This window comes from Plectropomus leopardus, chromosome 4, assembly GCF_008729295.1.
Source record: "Plectropomus leopardus isolate mb chromosome 4, YSFRI_Pleo_2.0, whole genome shotgun sequence".
NCBI lineage: Eukaryota > Metazoa > Chordata > Actinopteri > Perciformes > Serranidae > Plectropomus > Plectropomus leopardus.
The window spans coordinates 18,695,314-18,716,629 of record NC_056466.1 but is presented as its reverse complement, the minus strand read 5'-3'; the positions used below and the strand labels follow the sequence as shown (position 1 = coordinate 18,716,629).

Genomic DNA, 21,316 nt, shown 5'->3' with positions numbered 1-21,316 from the left:
ATGTTATTTTGTAAAGTAGTACACCGGGGTACATGTTTATGTGGATTCACACAGAGTGATAGAGTACAGGAAGTCAAAGATGATGGATTTTATATCCCATCACAGTCGAACTGTCTAACAGTAAAGGACACAAATAATGCAGTCACTGAAAAACATTGTCTTTAAAAATAAATATATAAATAAAGCCACAAGCAGCTATACGCAGGTTCAAGCCCTTTCTCTGCCAAGAGGAGGACACAGCTCAATTGGCCTAGCAGTTACTTTTGGGCTTCATAAGGCTCAGCAAAATCATTCCAGCGGGTTCGGGTCTGTGTAAGAAGGAGTGAGACAAACACACGCTTGTCCCAACATTACAATTTCTTAGCAAACAACGCCTAAAAGAACCACACTTTGAGAGTCAGGTTTAATTTATACATTTATTCTGATCACAGCTGTACAGGAATGCATCGTCACAGCAGAAACACAACCTAAACCCAACCATGGCACAACAGCCGTCACAACACATCCAGAACTCAACCATAAATGTACAGGCTCAATCAGCTCACCTCAATTCAATGTCTATAATTATCATCATCATTATTATTATTATTATTATTGTTATTCACATAGAACCATCTGTCTCTCAAATATATCTTTGTTTTCAAAGAGCATAAAAATACAAGTGGACTCTTCGTTGGGATGTACACTGGTGGTTGATCCACTGTCTGGCCTACATGGGGGGAGGGGAGGGACACTGAAAACTGGGGAGCCGAGGAGGAGCAGAGCCAATTTATTACAGCTTACTGATTGATTTTAGGGGATCGTATAGGACTCACAACTCAACCTAGAAGCTACTTTTGACATCACAGACACACAAGGAGCGGAGGGGTTGTAAGGAAGCAGAAAACCATTAAACACGTTTGAGCGGAAAACAAAGAAAAGAGACAAAAATGAACATGTGAGAGAGCACTACCAAGGCACAGAGAGATGCAGAGTTAACAAAACGGACACAGAGGGAGATATAAAGGGGGGAGACAAGATGGAAGTGGGGCAGATTAGAGGCAGTTTCACTAACCAACACTAGAGGGAGCTCTAACAGCTCAAATACCCAGGTATATTATAAACTCTATGTATGTATACTGGATGTACTATATAAAGCATTGAAATATAGGATTATCTTTTAAAAACACTGTTCACTGCAGCAGGACAAGGGGATACACCGCATGAGTGTGCTTGTATATATGTGTCTTTGCATGTAAATGTGTGTGTGTGTGTGTAGATTCATCTCCAAGCAGAACTCCATAGACGGAGTGAAACACCAACAAAGCAGAACACCAGCGAGCTTAAAACCATTGTATGTGTGTGTGTGTGTTTGTGTGTGTATGTGCGAGTGTCTCAAAAAGTCATGGACACACATCTATATCGTCGCTCTGATTCATTAGAATAACTACTGTACGAGTGGGAGGACATTGACATGAGCATCAGCAGGGACTACACACACTCGTAACGACAACAACGGCAACGATAACAACAACAGCAACAACAACGACATGAAGAGAGACAACACACAAGTCAGGAAGTCCGGCTAAACCACAATCCTCCACTCATACCGAAGAGAAATAGAGGCTACGATTCATCTGGAAAAATGCATCCGTTTGACATCGCAGGAGCGGGACAGACTCAGAAAGCGGCCTGTCTTTCCGTGTGCTTTTAAAAACGCTCTCTGGTATCTCATCTGTATGCATCTTGTCTATCTATCTATCTGCCTGTCTGTCAGTCAGTTTATGTGCTTTTTTTTTTGCAAGCAATATGCTTATCTGTCTGCCTCCCTATCTGACTGAGTTAGCGTCTCTGTCAGAGTCTGTAGAGATAAAAGGACGAGGAAAATGATTGTGCTTCTGGGTCCACACAGCCATCTGAGGCTAGGCGTCGGCGGCGACTCGCTGGGCTGCAGAGGTCAGAGGTTGTGTGGGAGCGGCCTCCTCACAACGGGAGGCGGACTAGAGCTACTGTGCCAGACGAAGAGGACTCCCTCCTCGGTATTACTGTACAAGGCTACATGAGAAGCGCTCACGCAGGAGGGACATACGCTCAAACACACGCGCGCACACACACTCTCAGAGCGCCAGCATTGAGCCTTGGGAGAGTTTTCTTGAAACACCTACACATGATGGGAGGAGAGGGGAAAGGGCTTGATGGAGATGAGACGCGGGCAGGAGATCAGTCGAGCATTGCATCCAGTTGGTCTGCCAAGTCGTCAAACATGCTGCCGATGTCGTCCAAGATGGAGACTGTGGACTTCTTGCTGGAAAGAGAGCTGGGATTTGGACAGCAAAAAAGGAAGAGTTTAGCTGATAATGAGGCAGAGGCACAGTGCTGTCACACCAGTAGATTAACCCTTTGAAACCTGAGCAAATAAGCTTGTTTTCATTCAAAAACATGGAGAAGGGCAATGAGCAACTTAACAAGAAATCACCCAAAATTAGAAATAATTGCAAAAAAGTTACAAGAAAATTACCTGGAAAATACTCCAAAACATAAAGAAAAAAACAAACAAAAAACAACAAGAAAATTACCTGGGAAAAAAGTGCAAACATTTTTAAATAATAATAAAATATGTATTCTTTCTCTGACATATTTTTAAATAAATAATTAGAATAGATAGATATAGATAATAGGCATAATAGACCTATAGTTTCAAAAAACCTTCCTATCCTTCAAAAAATATTTGTTAATAATCCCTCTACCTTTCTCTTTTCTAACCTTTTACAAATTCCTTGACTTTTGCAGAAGATTTCTTTCCAAATTTCTATGTGTCTTTTCCCCCATGTCTTCAAAAGAAATAAAACCAAACTGCTTACTGCTTCGAAGTTTAAAAGCTTGTGAAAGGCATCTGAATGCACAAGAAAAATGATGTTTCAGATGATTAAAGATGTGAAGTGAAGGGTGTTAGCTGGTTTCAGAGGTATTTTCTCCTCATGGTAAGTTAGCATTATATGATATTTTTGATGTTATACTGCATAAGAGTTTCATAAAAAACAATGACTCATACAGAAGTAATTCCTCTCAATCATCAATTATGACCAACTGGGTGTGGCGGTGTAGTTTTCAGCAGAGACTCTGCCCTCTGCCTTTACTTTCTTATTTTTTGTATTTGAAATGTTTATGGGCATGTTAAAAGCAATATCAGTGAGCATTTCACCTTATTCAACATAATCCATCCACCTGACAGGTGTTGCATATCAAGATGTTCATTAAACAGCATCATTACTACACCGGTATGTCCTGGGAAGGCCACAATTAAAGGCCACTCTAAACTGTGCAGTTTGGATGTCACAGGTTTTGAGGGAGCGTGCCATTGGCCTGCTGGCTGCAGGAGTGTCCACTGGAGCTGCTGCCCCTTGAACTGAATGTTCATCAGGTATCTTTTTTTTTGTGGTTCAGTTGATGTGACCCATCTGCCGCTGAGCAGAAGATTGTGGGTCAGAATAGCCAGAAAAGTATGCTGGCTTGCATAATGCAAAATCTGTCCGAATGTATTTGAACATCCTGGTATTTTTGCCATACTGCATCTGAAATACTATGTACTGGGACATACTAAATCTTTTCTTGCATACTATATAGTATAGTAGTATGGATATTAAAAAACACAGTACTTATTTGGCTGTCATGCATGATTGTCAGGCTGCGTAGGTTGGACTCACTCAGGGGTAGAGCCTGTGTGTCTGAGAAGGGTTGGGCAGAAGTAATTGAGAGACAAGTCAGACCAGGTGTGGAGCTCCAGCTAAGAAGAGATGTTTTCTGCCGTGAGGAAGACAGACGGTAGAGTTTCCTCCTTTCCTCATGAAGTTTTGTTTCCGTTATTGTTGGCGTGTTTTAATGTCTACAAATGAACCGTCAACTGAGTGCTAAAGTGAAGCAATGTTGAATTACGGAGAGTGAGCTGACCGGCAGGCCCAAATCTCTCACTTTTAGCCCGGGAGCCGAACACTCATTCTCTGTAAATATATGTACAGGCAGCCAGGCCCTGGAAACCCTAGACTAGTGTTTATAGGGAGAAATAGTATCAGGTTGACTGAGGTTGTGCTGCAGTGACATCACTAACACTGATTTTAACAAAACTGAGAGAAATGTATCTATTGTGTGCATGAAAAAAAGTCTTAGATCTGTAACTTAACCCTTTAGAACCTGAATCGACGCCTTTCACAAGCATTTAAACCTATGAAACCTAAAAAAGTTTTCTTTTGAAAACGTGGGAAAAAAACAAAAAGCGACTTGGCAAGAAATGGACAAAAAAAAGTAAAAGGTGACAGAAAAATGAGCGGTGGGTAGATTCTTAGATATAATCCAAAAAAAAGGAAAATGTCCAGAAAAATATATTTATAGTTCTTATAATGATATATCAAAATTTGATTTGATTTTTTTCTGTCCATTCATTTTTTTTTTTGCTTTTCTCCTTTCTGCTTTTTTCCAGGTAATTTTCCTGTAACTTTTTTTACTTATTTCAGAGGTTTTAAAGGGTTACACCTTTGAAAAATGGGAGCAAAAACAAAAGTATTGTGTTGAAAATTTTGTTCAGTGTATTTCAGGTGATTTTAACCAATTGAAAACATAGTCATGAATCTTGTATACCATTCCTGACAATAGATGCCCCTAAACTCCACACACTGGACCTTCAACTTTATTCACATTAAGGTCTATAGATAGTTTTATTGGTAATGGTGGAGTATGCCATTTCCACACAGTTTCAGATTACCGATGACAATAAGGGATTCACAGCATGTAATACAGTGCAGTTTGATCTAAATCATAAAAGCTTCACTTCTTAATGTTCACTCTGCCCACACCATGTCTGTATTAAGTTGCTGTTTGCTGCTTTTATTTTGAAGCAAATGTATGTGTGTGGTAATGCATTAAACAGACACACCAGTTTCTCTTCCTCCTCCCTGTTTGCTATAGTATTAAAATGCACTTGCTGTTACCAAGGAAACAAAGGGTTTTGCCAAATCAACCAAGTTTACGTCATGGCAATCGGTTAAAAATACCCCGACCTTGTTTCCGTCTGTTTGTTTTGACGTTAGGCTTTAAATACTACAGTACACAACAGCCTTAGCAACTGTTGCTATGGCACAGATGCCAGCCAGAGGCAAATTTAGGAGGAAGAGTTTATCATTTCAAACGGGGACAAAACACTGAACCACTGACCCAGAATTAAAATATGAATGAAAGTGATTTAAATCGCTGAATGTTTTATCAGGCCTCCTCAGAGTGTAAACTTTGGCTCCAGCTGCCTTTAAACTCATTTAATGTTTCCCGGGAGTTATAATTGGCTCCTCTCCTTGAAGGGATGGTTCAACATTTCAGAAAATATGATTATTCGCTTTCTCTCTGAGGCTGAGATAAGATAATTATTGCTGGATATGGTCGGTGAGCACAGGTTTTGGAGGAGGTCTTTTGTCATGGTCACTGAAACACAGCTGTAATTCCTTACGAAATGTACGTACAATATGAGACACCACAGTTTCTCGTTTTCATTTCTGCTTTTTCATTTGTCACACTGTCTATTCAAACAATATACACAGCGAAATGCAGGTTGGCATGTTTATTAAGGCCATGCTTATGGACTTAGATATAGATACAGATTTACTTAAGTTTGATTCAAACACCGAGTCGATCATCAGACGTGGACAACAAAATATGCACCTACTGCGGAAACTTTACCACTTTAAAGTCTGCAACACCATTTTAAGCATTTTTTTTAATCAATCATTTATCTAAATGCTTTTAACTTTTTCCTTTATCTGTTGGTTTAACGGGTTGTCTGTGAGGGACAGGAACAGTCTAAACAGTATCGTTAAAGACAGCCTTTTGGGAGAAATATGTAGCCCAGAAAGCAAAAGGAATTATCAATCAATCCAATCATTTTTTATCAGGTGAATTAACTTTAATGCCCTCAGGCCGGCGCTACAAAGCACCCCTTATGAAAAACAAATCAGTATTCTAAGTCTTTTATTCCTTCTGCTATCAGGCTGCTAAATGTTGACAGTAGTCCTTTTTTTTTAGATGTTAATTTTGGCATTTTTTGCCTTTATTGATACGACAGCACAGATAGAAAGGAAGTATGGAAGAGAGGGGGGGTGACATGCAGCAAAAGGCCACAGGAATCGAACCCAGGCCGCTGAGAAGAACTTATAACTCTATATGGGTCGCACACTCTACCTAGAGAGCTAGAAGTCGCCCCAACAGTAGTCTTTTTAGATGGTTTTATTTTGCAACCACATAGTTGGTTTATTACTGTTTCTGGTTTATTCGCATGGCTGGCAAGCCCATACATACATTCTATGAATGCATTTGAGTGATGTGTAATGCAATGCCTTAGAAAGTCTTATTTATTTTTACTAACTTATGTATTGAAGCATGGAATTTTTTACATTTCTTCAATTTATTCTGCCCGGTCCTTGTGTGAGTCAGTATGCACGGGACTACATGAGGTGCCAGTGTGTGTCTTTGCCTATGTATTGATGTCTCTGATGTACTAAAACTGCTGAGTGCTGCTTGTTCTTGTCTGTCAGTTTGTGTTTGGTCTGGGTAGATGTAAAACTGAAATTGCCCTTCTGGGATAAATAAAGTTGTCTGAATCTAATGTGAATATGATACCTGGGTGGACATGCTAAGTTGAGTCCATTTGCTGGTCAGATTGCCACCTGGCTTTGTGTGAAAGTTCAGCTCTTTTGGAAAGACCATGTCTTCTATTATAGGTGTCTCCTTTCCATACATGCCATAATTTCAGTGGGAAAGAAAGGTATTTGTCACCACTGTGAGGCACGGATTCAAGATACAATGTGTTCATTAGAGAGTTTCTCAGGTGTTGGCTGTTTTTTATTTTTGAGAAAGTCAGGCTAGCTGTTTCCCCCCATTTTTAGTAGGACTAAAGTCCTCTCAGTTTGCTCTGATCCTCTCATCATCCACATTGAAGGACAACCAGTGCTCCTGAGAGATTGCTACTGGACAGAAATGGTACATTCTGTGATGATTAACTTCATAAATACTTACTCATTTTGTGCATCCTCTTCTTTCATTTTATGTTCTACAGCCTGCACGGCTGCAGCTAAGGAGGCGCTGGTCTCCTCCAAACGATGCTGCACCTCCTCCTGCTCTACTTCCTCTCCTTGACCCTCCAGTTCCTTCAGATTATCATTCTCTGCTCTCTTTCTCTCCTCCTCCTGCTGTTCCTTTTGCCTCCTTTGCTCCTTCTCTCTCTTTCTCTCCTCTTCCTCTCTTCTCCTCTCCTCTTCCTCCTCCACCTCCCGTGGTCCCAGCAGGTCGATGGAGAGGCCGGCGATGGAGGAGCGGGGAGGTTTGACAGGGTGTGGAGACGGAGTGGAGGGACTCTGGGCCGGTGAGGGGGAAGTAAGAGGGAGCCCTGGAGAGAGGGAGGGAGCAGAGGGGGTGTCAGGAGCTGGGAGAGGGGCGACAGAGGACGGGAGAGGAGAGGAGGGTTTGGGGGCCGGGGTGGGGCTGGCTGCAGCTGGGCTGGTAGCAGCAGGACTCGGGCTCATGGCAGCCGAAGCTACTATTGCTTTGCCTGGTTTAGGTGCCGTTGGAGGTCCACGAGGTTTCGGGGATACAGGAGGAGGAACCCGCTTCGGCTCTGGTCCGAGAGAGGCAGAGAGAAAGATGTCAGTTCTCATATGAGCTGATAAACTCACACATATACAGTAAAGGACCTGTAGAGAACCACAGTTTGCACTTATAGGATGGTGAAGGCAATACCCTATTACCCTACTTTGCCTCCGACTGACTTAACATGAAAGTCTCACCCTAACCCGACTCAATCCCACTCCTCTTGCCTAAACCAAACCAATGCCACCAACTCAGGCAGCGAGTACTAGTCAATCAGAGGGAGGTTGAGTCATACCGTTGCTATTCTAGGAAACACAAATTTGTGCAGGAGACTGGTGCCAGATACATCTTCTGTCAATGATAAATAAAATCTTAAAGAAAGCTCTTTATTATTACTTTTTCTAACCTTTTTAACACATTCTCAACCCCAGCTTGTCAAATACTGACGCTTATATTGCTTTCCCACTAAATTTAGCGCATGCACGCAGGTTTTTCACATGGTTTAACCCACTATATACTGCATTCCCACTGCCAGTAAATGGCGCAGGAGTCTACCTTTCTGTTAGCTTTTGTGTTTGTGGGTTGTTTTGTTGGTGTGTCCGTGCGACGTCACAGACAGGCAGGAGAACAGGCTAACAGTTGACAGCAGCAGGAACAGAGGATTTGAAAAACTTTTCAGTGGTTTCTTCTATTTACATATCTCTTACTTATTCAGTCTGTCTTTCAAACTTGGTGCAGATGTATTTGGATCAGTGTTGCTGCTTGGGAGGAGACGGACTGTAATTAATGATGGCGCATCATTGCATTTAGCCAGGTAAGGAGCTGAAATTAGTGCGTTCACCCAGATGTTGTGTTGCCATCAATGCAGATTGGAGCTGGAGGTGATAAAAACCCATGTCTCCTGCAGAGTCATTTGACCCGTGTGTGAATCCCGATCATGTGCATTCCCATTGCATCAAAAAGCCAAATGTTAGCAGGTGTTAGCTAGTGGGAATGAGAGGTTAATCAATAGGCTTACATGTCAAAATCTGGCATGACCCCTTTCATATTAGTTTTGGGTGTTCAGGAGCGGCACGTTAATTTACACTTGTTAAATGCAATGTGTCTTTTAAAAATAAACTTTCTGCACATAAAATGCATACAATGTCTTAGGTTAGGGTTTGTTTTTAGGTTAATTTCCTTTAATTTAGGCAACAAAAGTCTGATTACATTTAGAAAAAAACATCATGATTTGGCTCAAGATAAGTGTCTATTACTAAAGAAACGTCATGTGACATATGCCACAACACACGACGTTATTAAAATAACTCAGCTGACTTTTGGTATCACATGAAAAACGAACAGCGATCTATGCAGACTTTCTCACTCTTTATACTACAGCAGTTGCTTTGATCGTCAAAAAATGCCGCTGTCTGGTGCATCTCATTCAGGTGCTGAAGGGTGTCACAGTATCTGTTGCCAAGGGCCACTGACTAAGTCTCAGTATTTGACGAGTTGGGAGTGAGACCAGGTTGATCTATTACCACGCAGTGTTTGTCAATGTTGCGGAGGCAGTACACTGATGTTTTCTATTTTTTTCTGTTTCATCTCGCTCAGAATAACCCATTTTGGCTACAGAAATATTCAGAACAATAACACAAAATGATCATATCATTGTGACTATACAATTTCACACCGTCTTTAAATGAAAATATTGACCCTTTAAAACCTGAGCAAATTGGCTAAATTTCTTCAAAATTGTGGGAAGGCTGGCAATGAGCAACGAAATGAGAAACAACCTGAAAATTAGCAAGAAATTAGAAAAAAGTACAAAAAAATTTCCCAAAAGTTTGTTAATAAAACAAAATAATAACAAAACTTTAAAAAAATAATAAATCAAAAATGCAACATAATTTAAAATTATTATGATTATTATGATAATTATAAATATTGTTTTTCCCAAGCTTCTTTCCTAGCATTTTTGAAGTCAGTTCCTAAATCTACAATATTTTTCAGGTCCTGTAACACTTCAATAACAGTACTGTAGGTTTATATTGCCATCACAAATGCTCCAGGTGTTGTGAGTTGTATATTGTGTTTGTGTGACCAGCAGTCCAAAACACAAAAAAAATTACTTTACCATGCTACAAAACAGGAAAAAGAAACGCATCCAATCTGCATATTTGAAAAGTGATTCAACAATGAACAAATGTGTATATCTCACCAGGGCTCTGCGCCGTCTCGGCGTTATCAGGCCCGGGTATGGGGACCCTGCGAGTCGGAGTCGGGGGGTCGGCTTGTGTCTTCCTCAGGGTGACTGTGGATGGTTTGGGTGAGACCGGCGGCTTCAGAGACTTCCTAGCCTCCATCCACTCACAGCTCTCTCTGTTGGCCTCTGTCCTATCAGTGACCTCGGACACCGGCCGCCGCCTCAGGACCACGCCCCCATTCTGCTGCGGCTCGCCTCCGTTTTTCCGGTTGCTATCTGTTTGACTGCTGGGAGAGTCCAATTGGTTATTGCTTTGAGTGACACTTTCTGGATGCTCGGATGTGCGTTGCCTCCTGCGTATGGTGTCAGAGCCGGTAACAGCATTGGCGTCCACGGCTGCAGGTGCTTCAGAGTCTGTCGCCAGAGGACGTGGCCTTCGTCGGAGTGTCGCTGTGCCGTCTGTGATCTCTGATGTTGAGGAGACCACGGTGGAGCGGGGTCGGGGTTCTGGACGTTGCTGGGCTGGCTGCCGAGGTAAGAGGTCAATCTGATCACCAGGGAGGCCTTCTGGTCCGCTGATGGTCCTGCGGCGACTCAAGACATCATCATCCTCAGATCCAAGACCTCCTGCACCTGCCTGCCGACGAAGTACAGGCGGACTCACCTGCAGGTTACATGATTGTCACACATGAATATTGCTGATAAACATTTCAAAAATCTAATTGTCATTGTCCAAACACATACCTGTAGGTAGTTGGTGCTGCCTCCCCCCAGATTCCTTGGCAGGGTTTTGGCTCCACCCACCATGGACGTTTCCAGCATGGCGGCGAGGCTGCGAACACTCCCAGAAGCCCCTTCTGATCTCTCCAGGCCTGCTGACTCCTGGGCTCTTAAAGCTGCTCTCAGGCTGCCGCAGTCGCTGGCTCGCCGCTCTCGATAGGTTGGCAGCCCTAGTAGCCCCTCCACCTGTCCCTCTCCCTCCCCATCAGCCCCCGTGATGGAAGAACAGGACCGTTTAGGTGGTGTCGGGGGTCGACCTTTCCGACGGGGACGGAGGGTGACAGACGATTGGCTGCGGTTAACAGTGACATCATTCGGGGCAGTACGTGCGGAGCTGCTGCGGCACACAGTGGCGTATCTAGAGTCTGATTCTGAGCCAATTAGACTGTGAGTTCTCCGTCGCTCTTCCTCCTCACAGGGCAGGCGGAGCAGCGGTACTGATGCATCTATTGTCGCCATCTGGGTTGAGGGGCGTGGCCGAGCCCTGGGGGAGGCCTGCTGGGTCCGGCCGTGAGGGGGAGTTTGTGGTGGGGTTTGTGTCGGTGTGTGGGGAGGAGTCTGTGAATGTGTGAGACCTGGGCGAGGTTTGGCCAGGGGGCTGGGGGCGCCCTCCCTCTGCTTCCTCACCTCCCGCTGGGGCTCTGAGCTGGTGCTGCCTCCTGGGCTGGGTGGAGGTGTTGAAGAGCTCTGAGGAGGCTCAGAGCTACTTTCTCCTCTCTGCAGCTCCTTTAGTCTCTTCACCCCCAACATCAACTTCTTCTGATGGCCTGAGGGGAGGCAGGAGTCAGGGAGAGGAATAGAGGAACCATTTTTGTGAGGTAGAAATACAATAAAAACACATTTAGACTTCCAAAGTTGTGGTTATTATCTACTTTGCAAAAACCCTAAATTTGCTGTAAAAGGGGGGCGGCTCTGGCGCTGGGGGAAGAGCGGTTTATCCACTAATTAGAAGATCAGCGTATGACTCCCACCAGTCAGCATGTCAAAGTATCCTTTGGCAAGATACTGAACCCCAAATTGCTTCCAGTTGCTGTTCAATAGGTGTGTGAATGCGTAAGAATGGTTACTGAGTAACAGGTGGCACCTTGTACAGTAGCCTCAGCCACCAGTGTGTAAATATCTGTATGAACTGGTGAATTTGACACGTTGTGTAAAAGCCTTTTTGGTGGACTAAAAAGGTGCTATACAAGTACAGGTCAATTAACCAAAACTGAAAATCTTTCATGGCATACCATAATGGACTAGTAGGCATAATCATTGTATCTAACACAAACATAATTTTTAAAAATGTGATTTGACAAGTAGCTGGATAACAGTTTTATATTAAAATATATATTGCAGAGGCCTTTAACTGTATTTTATCATTTTGTGAAGTAGTCACAATGAAATACAGAGCAAGATCAAGTCACATTTCGCACTATGTTTAGTTTTAGAAATCTTATTTGTCGGTTTCATTATTATGTGTACATTTCATTTGTTTCATTTTGTACTATGAATGTTAAATCTGCAAAATGAATGTTTGCTGGATGAATCAATTCAGTCAGAAAATTCCAGATACAACAGACCCTCTATGGCATTTCATTATTGTATGTGATGTAGACCAATACAAAACCTTTGGTAACAAGTGGGACGAGGTTACGACTGATGCATTTTATTCATGAGTTTTGACAATCATACATCAAGGCTCTCTATCTCTTCTTGCTTTGTAGCTGTGTCTTACCAAGCTTAGTAATGCCAATCTCTTGCAGATCTTCAAGGCTGATGTCAGAGATAAAGTCAATGTTTTCATACCCGTTCTGCACCAGAACCTGGTAATATTGACTCAGACCCAGGTGAGACAGCCAGTCAGCCAGATTGGCCTAAAACACACACAAGGACACACAAACGTGGGTACAGTGTAAAAAGACTCTGCACAGACTACAAGATACAGTTTGTGTCTGAAAAACGAGTTTCTTAACAGTCTAGAAACAGCTACACGTGTGAATATACAGTAGATGATTGTGTTCGTGTAGCTGCCAAAACTCAACATCTCCCCCCTTTTCTTGCTTGTGTAGAACATGTGAGAGCCTTACAGGCTTGTGGTCTGGCAGCCAGTCTGTGGAGGGCAGCTTGCTGATCTCTGATGTTAACTTCTTTCGATGTCCTGGCTTCATGACCCCAATTGCCGTCAGGTCCTTCAATGCAAAGCACACTTAGTCACATCAGGAACTACTGTAGGTGTTTTTTTTCTCTTTAATGTAAACAATTGTATGCGTGCGTTTGACATTTGTACATGAGCTGTGTGTGATATGCCCTCAGGAATATTTTGCTTTGGATAATCTCTGATGAGTGTCCCCTGCCCTTAGGGGGTTTACGTCATACCACTGTGTCCGCTTCAATACACACAAACACACACATACGCACTAGCACTATAAACACAGTCAAGGACAAACACAGGGTAGCGTTTACAGCACAGACTGGAACGCACGGCCATGTGTGAACACAGGTATGCAAATGAAGCAGACAGAGTATGAGAAGTGACTGGTTGAGGCTCAGGACTCACACCGGGGGTCAGGTGACAGAGACAGGAGGGTCATGATGACATCATCCACGTCAGTGGGGAGCTGATTTGAGAGCTGTGCTGGGCGGAGCCTTGACAGACAAGGGGCGGGCGTGAGGGGGTCAGGGGTCATGACCTTACCTCAGGGGTCATGCGGCTAATGGTGTCTAGATCATATCCCGCGGTGAGGAAGTGGGTGGTGTAGAACTGCAGCTGAAACTCACCCAGCCACGCCACTACTGCCTGCTTCTAGAACACAGAACACAGAACACTACTGCCTGCTTCTAGAAGAGTCCACAGGGTTCTTCTAGAGCACGGAACACAGGCCTGTTCTAGAACACAGCATGGTAGCCTGCCCTAGAACACAGGAGAGAATACTATTGTGGAACACAACATAGCAGCCTGCTCTAGAACACTGGAGAGAAGAATGTTCTAGAACACAACATAGCAACCTTCTCCAGAACACAGGGGAGAGGACTTCTAGAACACAACATAGAACAAGGGGAGAAGATTCTTGTAGAACAAAACATACCAGCCTGCTCTACAACACAGGGGAGAGGGCTATAGAACACATTTAGCAGCCTGCTTCAGAACCCATGGGAGAAAACCATTGGAGAACACAAACGTAGCTCTAGAACACATAGGAGAAGACTGTTCTAGAACACAACCAAGCCTAGAACATAGAAGAGAAGTCTAAAGAGCACAGTACAGCAGCCTGCTTTAGAACACAGGGGAAAAAACTAGAACACAACATAGCAGCCCAGAAGAGAGGAGAGAAGTCTATATAGCACAACATAGCACCCTGCTCTAGAACACAGGGGAGGCGACTGTTTTAGAACACAAAATAGCAGCCTAGAATTTAGGAAAGAAGACTATCGAACACAACACAGCAGCAAACTCTAGAGCAAACAGGAGAAGACTGTTCTGGAAAACAATGCATCAGCCTGGTCTAGAACACAGGAGAGAAGTATATGGTTGATAACAACACAGCAGCCCTCTAGAAAAAAAGGAACAAGACTGTTTAAGAACACAACATAGCAGCCAGCTCTAGAACTCAGGGGAGAAAACTGTTCTAGAACACAACATAGCAGCCTAAAATACAGGAAGAAGTCTATAGAGTACTACACAGCACCCTACTCCAGAACCCAGGGGAGAAGCCTGTTATAGAAGACAACACATCAGCCTTGTCTAGAACACAAGAGAGAGGTGTATAGTTGAACACAACATAGCAGTCCTCTGGAAAACATGAAAGGAGACTGTTTCAGAGCACAACATAACAGGCTGCTCTCAAACGCAGGAGAGAAAACTAGTGAAAAACACAACCTACCCGTCCGCTATAGAGCAGAGGGGAGAACACTGTTCTAGAACACAACATAGCAGTCTGCTCTAGACTACAGGGGAGAATGTTGTTCTAGAAAAAAGCATAGAAACTTCCATTGTAATTCTAAAATTAGATCCCATTCTACACCCAAACCAAGTAAGTATTTAATAGCAAGGCATGGGTGCCTGTTCTGGAATTCATAATAGAGCGCTGCTTAAATTATGAAGTTGTCTTTAGATTATGGAACAATAACCAAGGTGCACAGCACAACACTAACATAAATGCACAACTCTGCCTATATATTCAAAAACACAGTTTCAAACACACTGCAGCTAAAATATGCAGTAAGATCACTTAAGGGTCTTTAGTAATAAAATTAAAAATCAATCTCTCTAAATCATTAGAGATTTTCTTTAAGCCACTGACATCCATGTTATATTTTGTGAATGGATTTAGTGTCAAAGTATATTGGATGAGATCAACCAATAAGAAAACACTCCTGCTCTCACTTCAATGACTGAACACCACTGTTGCCTGGCAACCGGTGAAAGCTTGGTTCTGCTTCCTTCCAGAGCACACACAGAATTTAACCCTTAGCTGCACAGAACACACAATGCTGCTGGCAGGTTCTAGAGCAGAGCGGCAGCATGTGGGTGCCTGGTGTCTCAGTGTGGTGTGAGGATAGGGAGTGGGTGGAGGGACAGAAGGCAAGACAGCAACTGACTCCTCGATGTGTCTGTCACTCTGCCTGTCTCCATGGTGACACACTTGCATGCCCATCCTCAGGGTGTCATCTGTTCAGGTGCAACACAACCACCCTGGCACACACCTCACAATGACCACTGAGCCCACCCTGGTAGATATCCTTCTCTCAAACCAAAGCACTGGTTGAGAGGAAACAGAAAGAACAGAAAGAGGTGGCTCCAGAGTGAACCAATCTGCCATCCAAGAACTCACTTTCCCATCATCCTCCTCTGCTTTCCGCTCAAACGACCGCTGTTCGTGAACAGTGCAACTGGAGGAGCCTTGTGGGGGAGGTGAAAGGTGAGACAAGGGAGAGAAACAAGAGGGAAAAGAATAAAATATATTACTTTTAGCAGTAAAGGACAATTGTGTAATTTCATTCTTTTATATTTGGTTAATTACAACACATTTAACACTATTCCACATACAAAGTGCAATTCTATTAGTAAAATGTTCTTTTAATTTTTATAAATGCACTTTAAATCTAATAAGTGCTTGTCTGGGCAGTGCTTTCATTTCAGGGCCCTGGAGTTTCTTAATAGTTTATCAGAGCATAGTTTATTTGTAACTGATTAAATAGAAACATGTAGTCATTTACAAATTATGGTGAAAGTGAAAATAAGTACTACACTTCCTTGATCATTGAAAATAGAAGATGCTTAAGGGTTGTTTTTTTTATGAAATTACAAGTTTAAGTGTTTGCAGTTACTTCTAGTTAATTATCTATGAAATTAACAGCTTTTTATGACCTCCTCATCCTCTTAAATCAATTTTGACCACAACTCTGTTCTTATAAATTATTAACATGTCAATGAACCAGGAAATCGAAATGTTACCTTGTTGCAAAGCCAAGAAATTGTGTTATCGAGTGATCAAGAGCGGTCTTTGAAGATGAGAAGCAGAGGAGAAATTAAATCAAGCCGGATCGCCTGTGTAGTCCTTCATAATAATTTTGGCAAGAGTGTGTCGGGCTGGCTGGCTCTGTGGGTGTTTTAGCACTACACTTCCCACATATCACTTAAACCAGTGGAATGACAGCAGAATAAAATATGCTAATTTATATGCTTCTTTCAAACTGAGATTAATACATCGACTACAACTACAGCACGTTGCCCAAATCTAAAAGTAATATCTGAGATACCATGTAAATGCCTATTTTTTATATTGTATGTGTATTTAAATACTTAAACATGTTTTATAAACAACTTTAAAAGTACCAACTTTCATAGCCTCAAGCAAATATTCAAACAATGAAAAGTGCAGCTGTTTACAGCTTGTAAATGTCGTGTCAGGAATTAAGTTAAACAGGTTACATGTGGGCCCCGAGCCAATATAATTATTAATGAAATTATATAATACACAGAAGGCCATGGTTAATAAATGATAACAAAACTTGCCAGTCTAAATTTGAAGAATGCCCATTTTAACATCAATTTTAAGGCATCATCTTCTGATTTAAAAAAATATTTTTTTATGTATGTTGAGTGCTTGTCCTTCAAAGGCTGGTGTTATCCTTCTGTAGTTGCCTCTTTCTTTCCATGTTTTCTTCTTTGGATATTACAGTGTAGCATTTGGATTTCTGCAATCTGTCTCTTCATCTGTGGTGGCAACTGCTGCTCGGGCTAATTACACATTACTTTTTATTCTGCTTATTATGAACAGCTAAAGTGAAAAACAAATTCCTGAGAACCAAAGGGAATACTCCAGAGACGGAGTGACCTGTCCTTGGCTGTTTAGAACAGCATTTCAGAGCAGCTTTTGTAAATAAATAATATCTTAAATTACTATTATTCAAGGACGGGGGCAGGAATTACTGTTTGTGTCTGATATAAACAGACAGGTGGTCTTTAGAGAGCCAGGATGACAAAAAAGGAATTTAAAAAAAAAGAGAAAGATTCATAAAAACAGCGATCAAAATGAGCCCTAAGGCACTAGTATCATGGTGAACACCACCTTGATCTTTTAAAATTGTTATCACTTTACTTCAGACAGAATGCTTATTTTGAATCACTGCATCAGTGGTATACAATTTTTATTAGGCAGTGAGTGAGGTCAGACTTTGTTGAATCTGTTTGAATTGCCACAGTTTGATAAATTAGCAGAGAAAAAAACAGATGTTTGAATTAAATGAAAAATGTCACAGATTATTACTTAAAGTAAAGCCAAAGCTTTTATGTTGCGTTTGTGTGAGTTTGTGTGCTCTTACTCGCCGACTGCTCAACAGACTGTGACTGCTCCAAGAGATGCTCCTTGGCTTTTACTGACTGGGACAGCACGGTGGCCAGGAGCTAAAACACAAACACACAAATACACACGCACGCACGCACGCACGCACACAAAATGAAACATTTACTCAAGCATAATCATTCAAATCCCAGAGGTGCCTTGTGACTCAGCTCAGCGGACTAAGTGCACATAGAACAGTCAGATGGTGACCCTCCTCCTCCTGCAGTTTACCAACACAGGTGCAGCAGGAATCCCAGAATAAATACTTAAAATAGATGATGCCCCTCCAGCATAACATGGGAACACCATCCAGTTTGGCTAATTCAGTATTTTTAAGGCACTTCTTAAAAATAGACTAGTTATATCCAGTGATGAGGTTAAATTTAGAATGAGCTAAAGGTGTTAGAGAGCAGGCCTGGAGAGCTACATCACAGATGATAAAATGAGAGAACACAAAAGAAATCAACATTATGCATGCGCAATAAAGTGCAATGAAGACACTTCTGCAAAGATATGGATTTTGTGTGTTTTTAGATCATTTTCAGGATTTTTTTTTTGCTGTGTTTTCTGCAGCTGTGTTTCTGAGTGCTTTCAGAGCGTGGGCGTGGCTTCCTGGTGCTGGGGCTCTGCATGCATGCCTGTTGCTCATTCCACACTCATCAACTGCAGCTTAAAACCCTGCTCTCTCTCTTTCATGCTGCCAGATTGTTTCAGCTCTTCATAGTGTTGCCTCATCTCCAGTTTTGTTTACAGTGGACATTTTTACAGTGTGATTCGCCAGTGTTATGTGCCTCAGCAACACGCCACCCAGCCTCGCACCACCTCTGCCGTAAGCCACAGCTCCCTCAGAGCCATAAGCCACAAGGCCTCCCAGCTTCACCCACACCTCAGCTACTTCAACTCCAGCCTCTCACCACCAGTCTCAGCCTCACTTCAGTCTGCTGCTTCATCCACCTACAAAAACTCTACAATAAACTCCTTTTTACCCCTTTTTCCCCTGTCTTGTGGTCCTGCTCTTGGGTCCAGTTTAAAACTACTGTTTGAAAACATGCTCACCAGTGAAAGTAAAAACCAACCCCATATGCACTCTCCTTTGGCGTTTTGCCTCACTACATTTGCGTTTTTTTCTGCGCTGTGTCTCTTGGATACCTGCTGTTTACAGTCTGGCACCTGCTCCCTACCTTTTTTATAAAGCTTTTATAAACAGAAAATATATCAAGAGTCTCTGCAGAAAAATACAGCACCAAACACTTCTTTAGGGTTGTAAGTGATGGCTGAGAGGGATTACTTCTGTTTGAGTCTATACACTGTTTTTTTTTTTTTTAAATCCTAAATTGTATAACTTTACTGTAAATATACATATAATACTTGTGCTCAAATACAACGTGTGATACATGCATGCCTCTGTTAAAGTATGACTTCATGGGGCACTTAAATATGATAATGGGACAATTTTATCATTCCACCAATAGACACTGTTCATATGCCTGTGCTTACATTTACGTGTAATTTTCAAAGATGGTTACGCAATATAACAAAACGAATCTAGCACAAATGAGAGGAGGTGAGGTGCCAAAAGATATTCAGGGATAGATACACAAGAATTTAGGTGTTACAGTTTGTTGAGGCAGAAATGTTGAACACTGAAGGCTTTATTTCACCAGATAAAAGGTGCAAATCAGGAGGCCAACATCTTAAGCACCTGATCTACTGTTGTAGAAAAAAAGCGACTCTGTCATCTCTAGCAGAGGAACAAACTGTGCAGGAAACAGACTTGTGGTTAACCTAGTAACTACACGTGTTTCTTTCCTGAAAATGTTTTGCCATTTCCCAGAAATGACATGCTTGCTCTTTTGTAAAGATCCAGCAGCAGTGTGATGTTAACACGTGCAAACACATGCACTCTCATAAAGACAACGAGTGTCTTACCTTCACTCCTTCAGCTTGCGCATGCAGGCCTGGAGCGTTAAGGCCATGTGTGTTGACTCCTGGTGTGGGGGCCGGGTGTGGACTGGGTGCAGGGGTGGTCAGAACATGTGTATTTCCAGAGCTCTGCAAGCTGCTGGATGACCGAACACTGCCGAGGCTGCCCACACTGCCACTGCGCTCGCCACCTTGACATACAAACACACACATTGCAGGAGCAAGGGGCAGTATTAGAGAACATTCTTCAAATATAAAGTCTAACACTGATACCTAAAAATACACTTTGTGAGCTTACCTGCCAGAGGTTTGCGCAGCACCCAGATGTCCTCAGAGGTGCTGCTCTGGTGTCCCAAAGTCGGTGAGCCTTGAGGACTCAGCTCTGCAGTCCGTGAACCTATCACACACAAAACACACACGCACACACACACATGCGCACACACACACACACACACACACACACACATACCCTACTGTGACTATTCTACTTAGTTCTCATAACCAAAAGTGCAGCAAATAACCAACAGCCCCAAAGACCAAAATGATAATGTGTGCAACATATTTTCATATATAAATGTGTTTAAATCTTTAGTGAACACCAGCAAACACTCACAAAGATACACTCACTCACCCATACATTCATAAATACATCATTATTCATAGTGGATGCACCGCCTCTAAAGGTTAATGATTTTGAGACGTGAAACTCCACAGTTTTCTTAGGAAGATTCATCATAAAGTTGTCAGCACAATATTAACAAATATTGTGCGGACAAGAACTGATCAAAACACAATGACTTTATAAAACACCAATTAGAGAGAATTTTATATTAATTAGCGAATAATGGCTCTCAGATTTTCTATATAACATATAAAGTATGTGAAGTCATAAAAATGGTGCCTTTAGGCCCTGTCTATACATATACAGATATTTTTGAAAACTGATATTTTCCCCTCTGTTTTAAAAATAACTGTCCACACAACCTTCATTTTACAAAATATCTGTGTCCACACTAGAGCGCAAAAACACATCCAAATGCTTGCTGGTGTTATCTGTATACTGCAGTCTCCCCTTGTCAAAAAGGTAGTAAAGTGAACAGGTTAATGTAACTTTTTGCTGATTTCTGTTCGATATAAGGGTATAGGAGCTCACTCAAACATACAAGTGATACTCTGGACATGATAAAGTTTTTGTTTTTTTGCTCATTGACAACAATCTCACTCTTAAATTGTCCCACCAGGCAAATTAGGAGCAAAAACATGAGTGCAGCAGATGGCTCTGTTCGCCCATGAAGTGGTGCAACAATCCAGAAATTCTGTGTAAAATACTATTTAGACCAAGCAGCAAAACATAGCAAACTGGTAGTCTGCCATTGTTGTTGTTTCCAGTGTATGCTCATTACACAAAGCAACAATGGGCATGCGTGAATTGAGAAGATGATGTCATAGTTTCCCATATGCTCCATTTTACATATCCATGCAGATAATCAGTAACTGGAGTTCTGAAAAATCTGCACCTTGAAGGGTGAATTTAAAAAAAATCTCAATTTTAGTGACCTACAACTTGCATGTGAATTACAGGCAAAAACGTATAGGAAAATATCCGTTTTCAAAATATGTGTGTAAGTGTAGACAGAGCCTTAAGTTGAAAACTTCAGTTAAAGGTTCAGTTCACTCAAATTACAAGAAAGATATTTAAACACAGTACAAGTGAATTAATGCCACATGGAAGAATGTTTTAGAAACTGAAAAGTAAATATCCTGGGAATTTATAATAATTCATAGATTTGTCTCTGGATGGTTTTAATGACTAAAACAAAATAGTTCCTAATAAGAGAAAATAGTAGCAGAAATCTGGTGGTAAGGCTGGAGAGACACCACTGAAAAAAACATTTGTTGTCATTGGGGTGAACTGATCCTTTAACAGATATACTGTATATACAGTATGTACTGTATAAATATATATATATATATATATATATATATATATATA

At 41.9% G+C, this 21,316-nt stretch overlaps 1 protein-coding gene across 1 annotated transcript; it reads right to left on the bottom strand.

Annotated features, from left to right (window-relative positions):
• Positions 1-466: 466 nt before the first annotated feature.
• Positions 467-19,958, bottom strand: LOC121941635 (caskin-1-like). Its single transcript, XM_042484461.1, has 12 exons — positions 19,955-19,958; positions 19,622-19,720; positions 19,330-19,514; positions 17,381-17,462; positions 15,388-15,455; positions 13,251-13,358; positions 12,643-12,744; positions 12,291-12,429; positions 10,535-11,337; positions 9,806-10,454; positions 7,033-7,630; positions 467-2,296 (listed from the first exon to the last, which is right to left on the bottom strand). Exons 1-12 carry the CDS (start codon positions 19,956-19,958, stop codon positions 2,200-2,202), a joined length of 2,934 nt encoding a protein of 977 aa, XP_042340395.1. The 3' UTR covers positions 467-2,199.
• Positions 19,959-21,316: the final 1,358 nt, after the last annotated feature.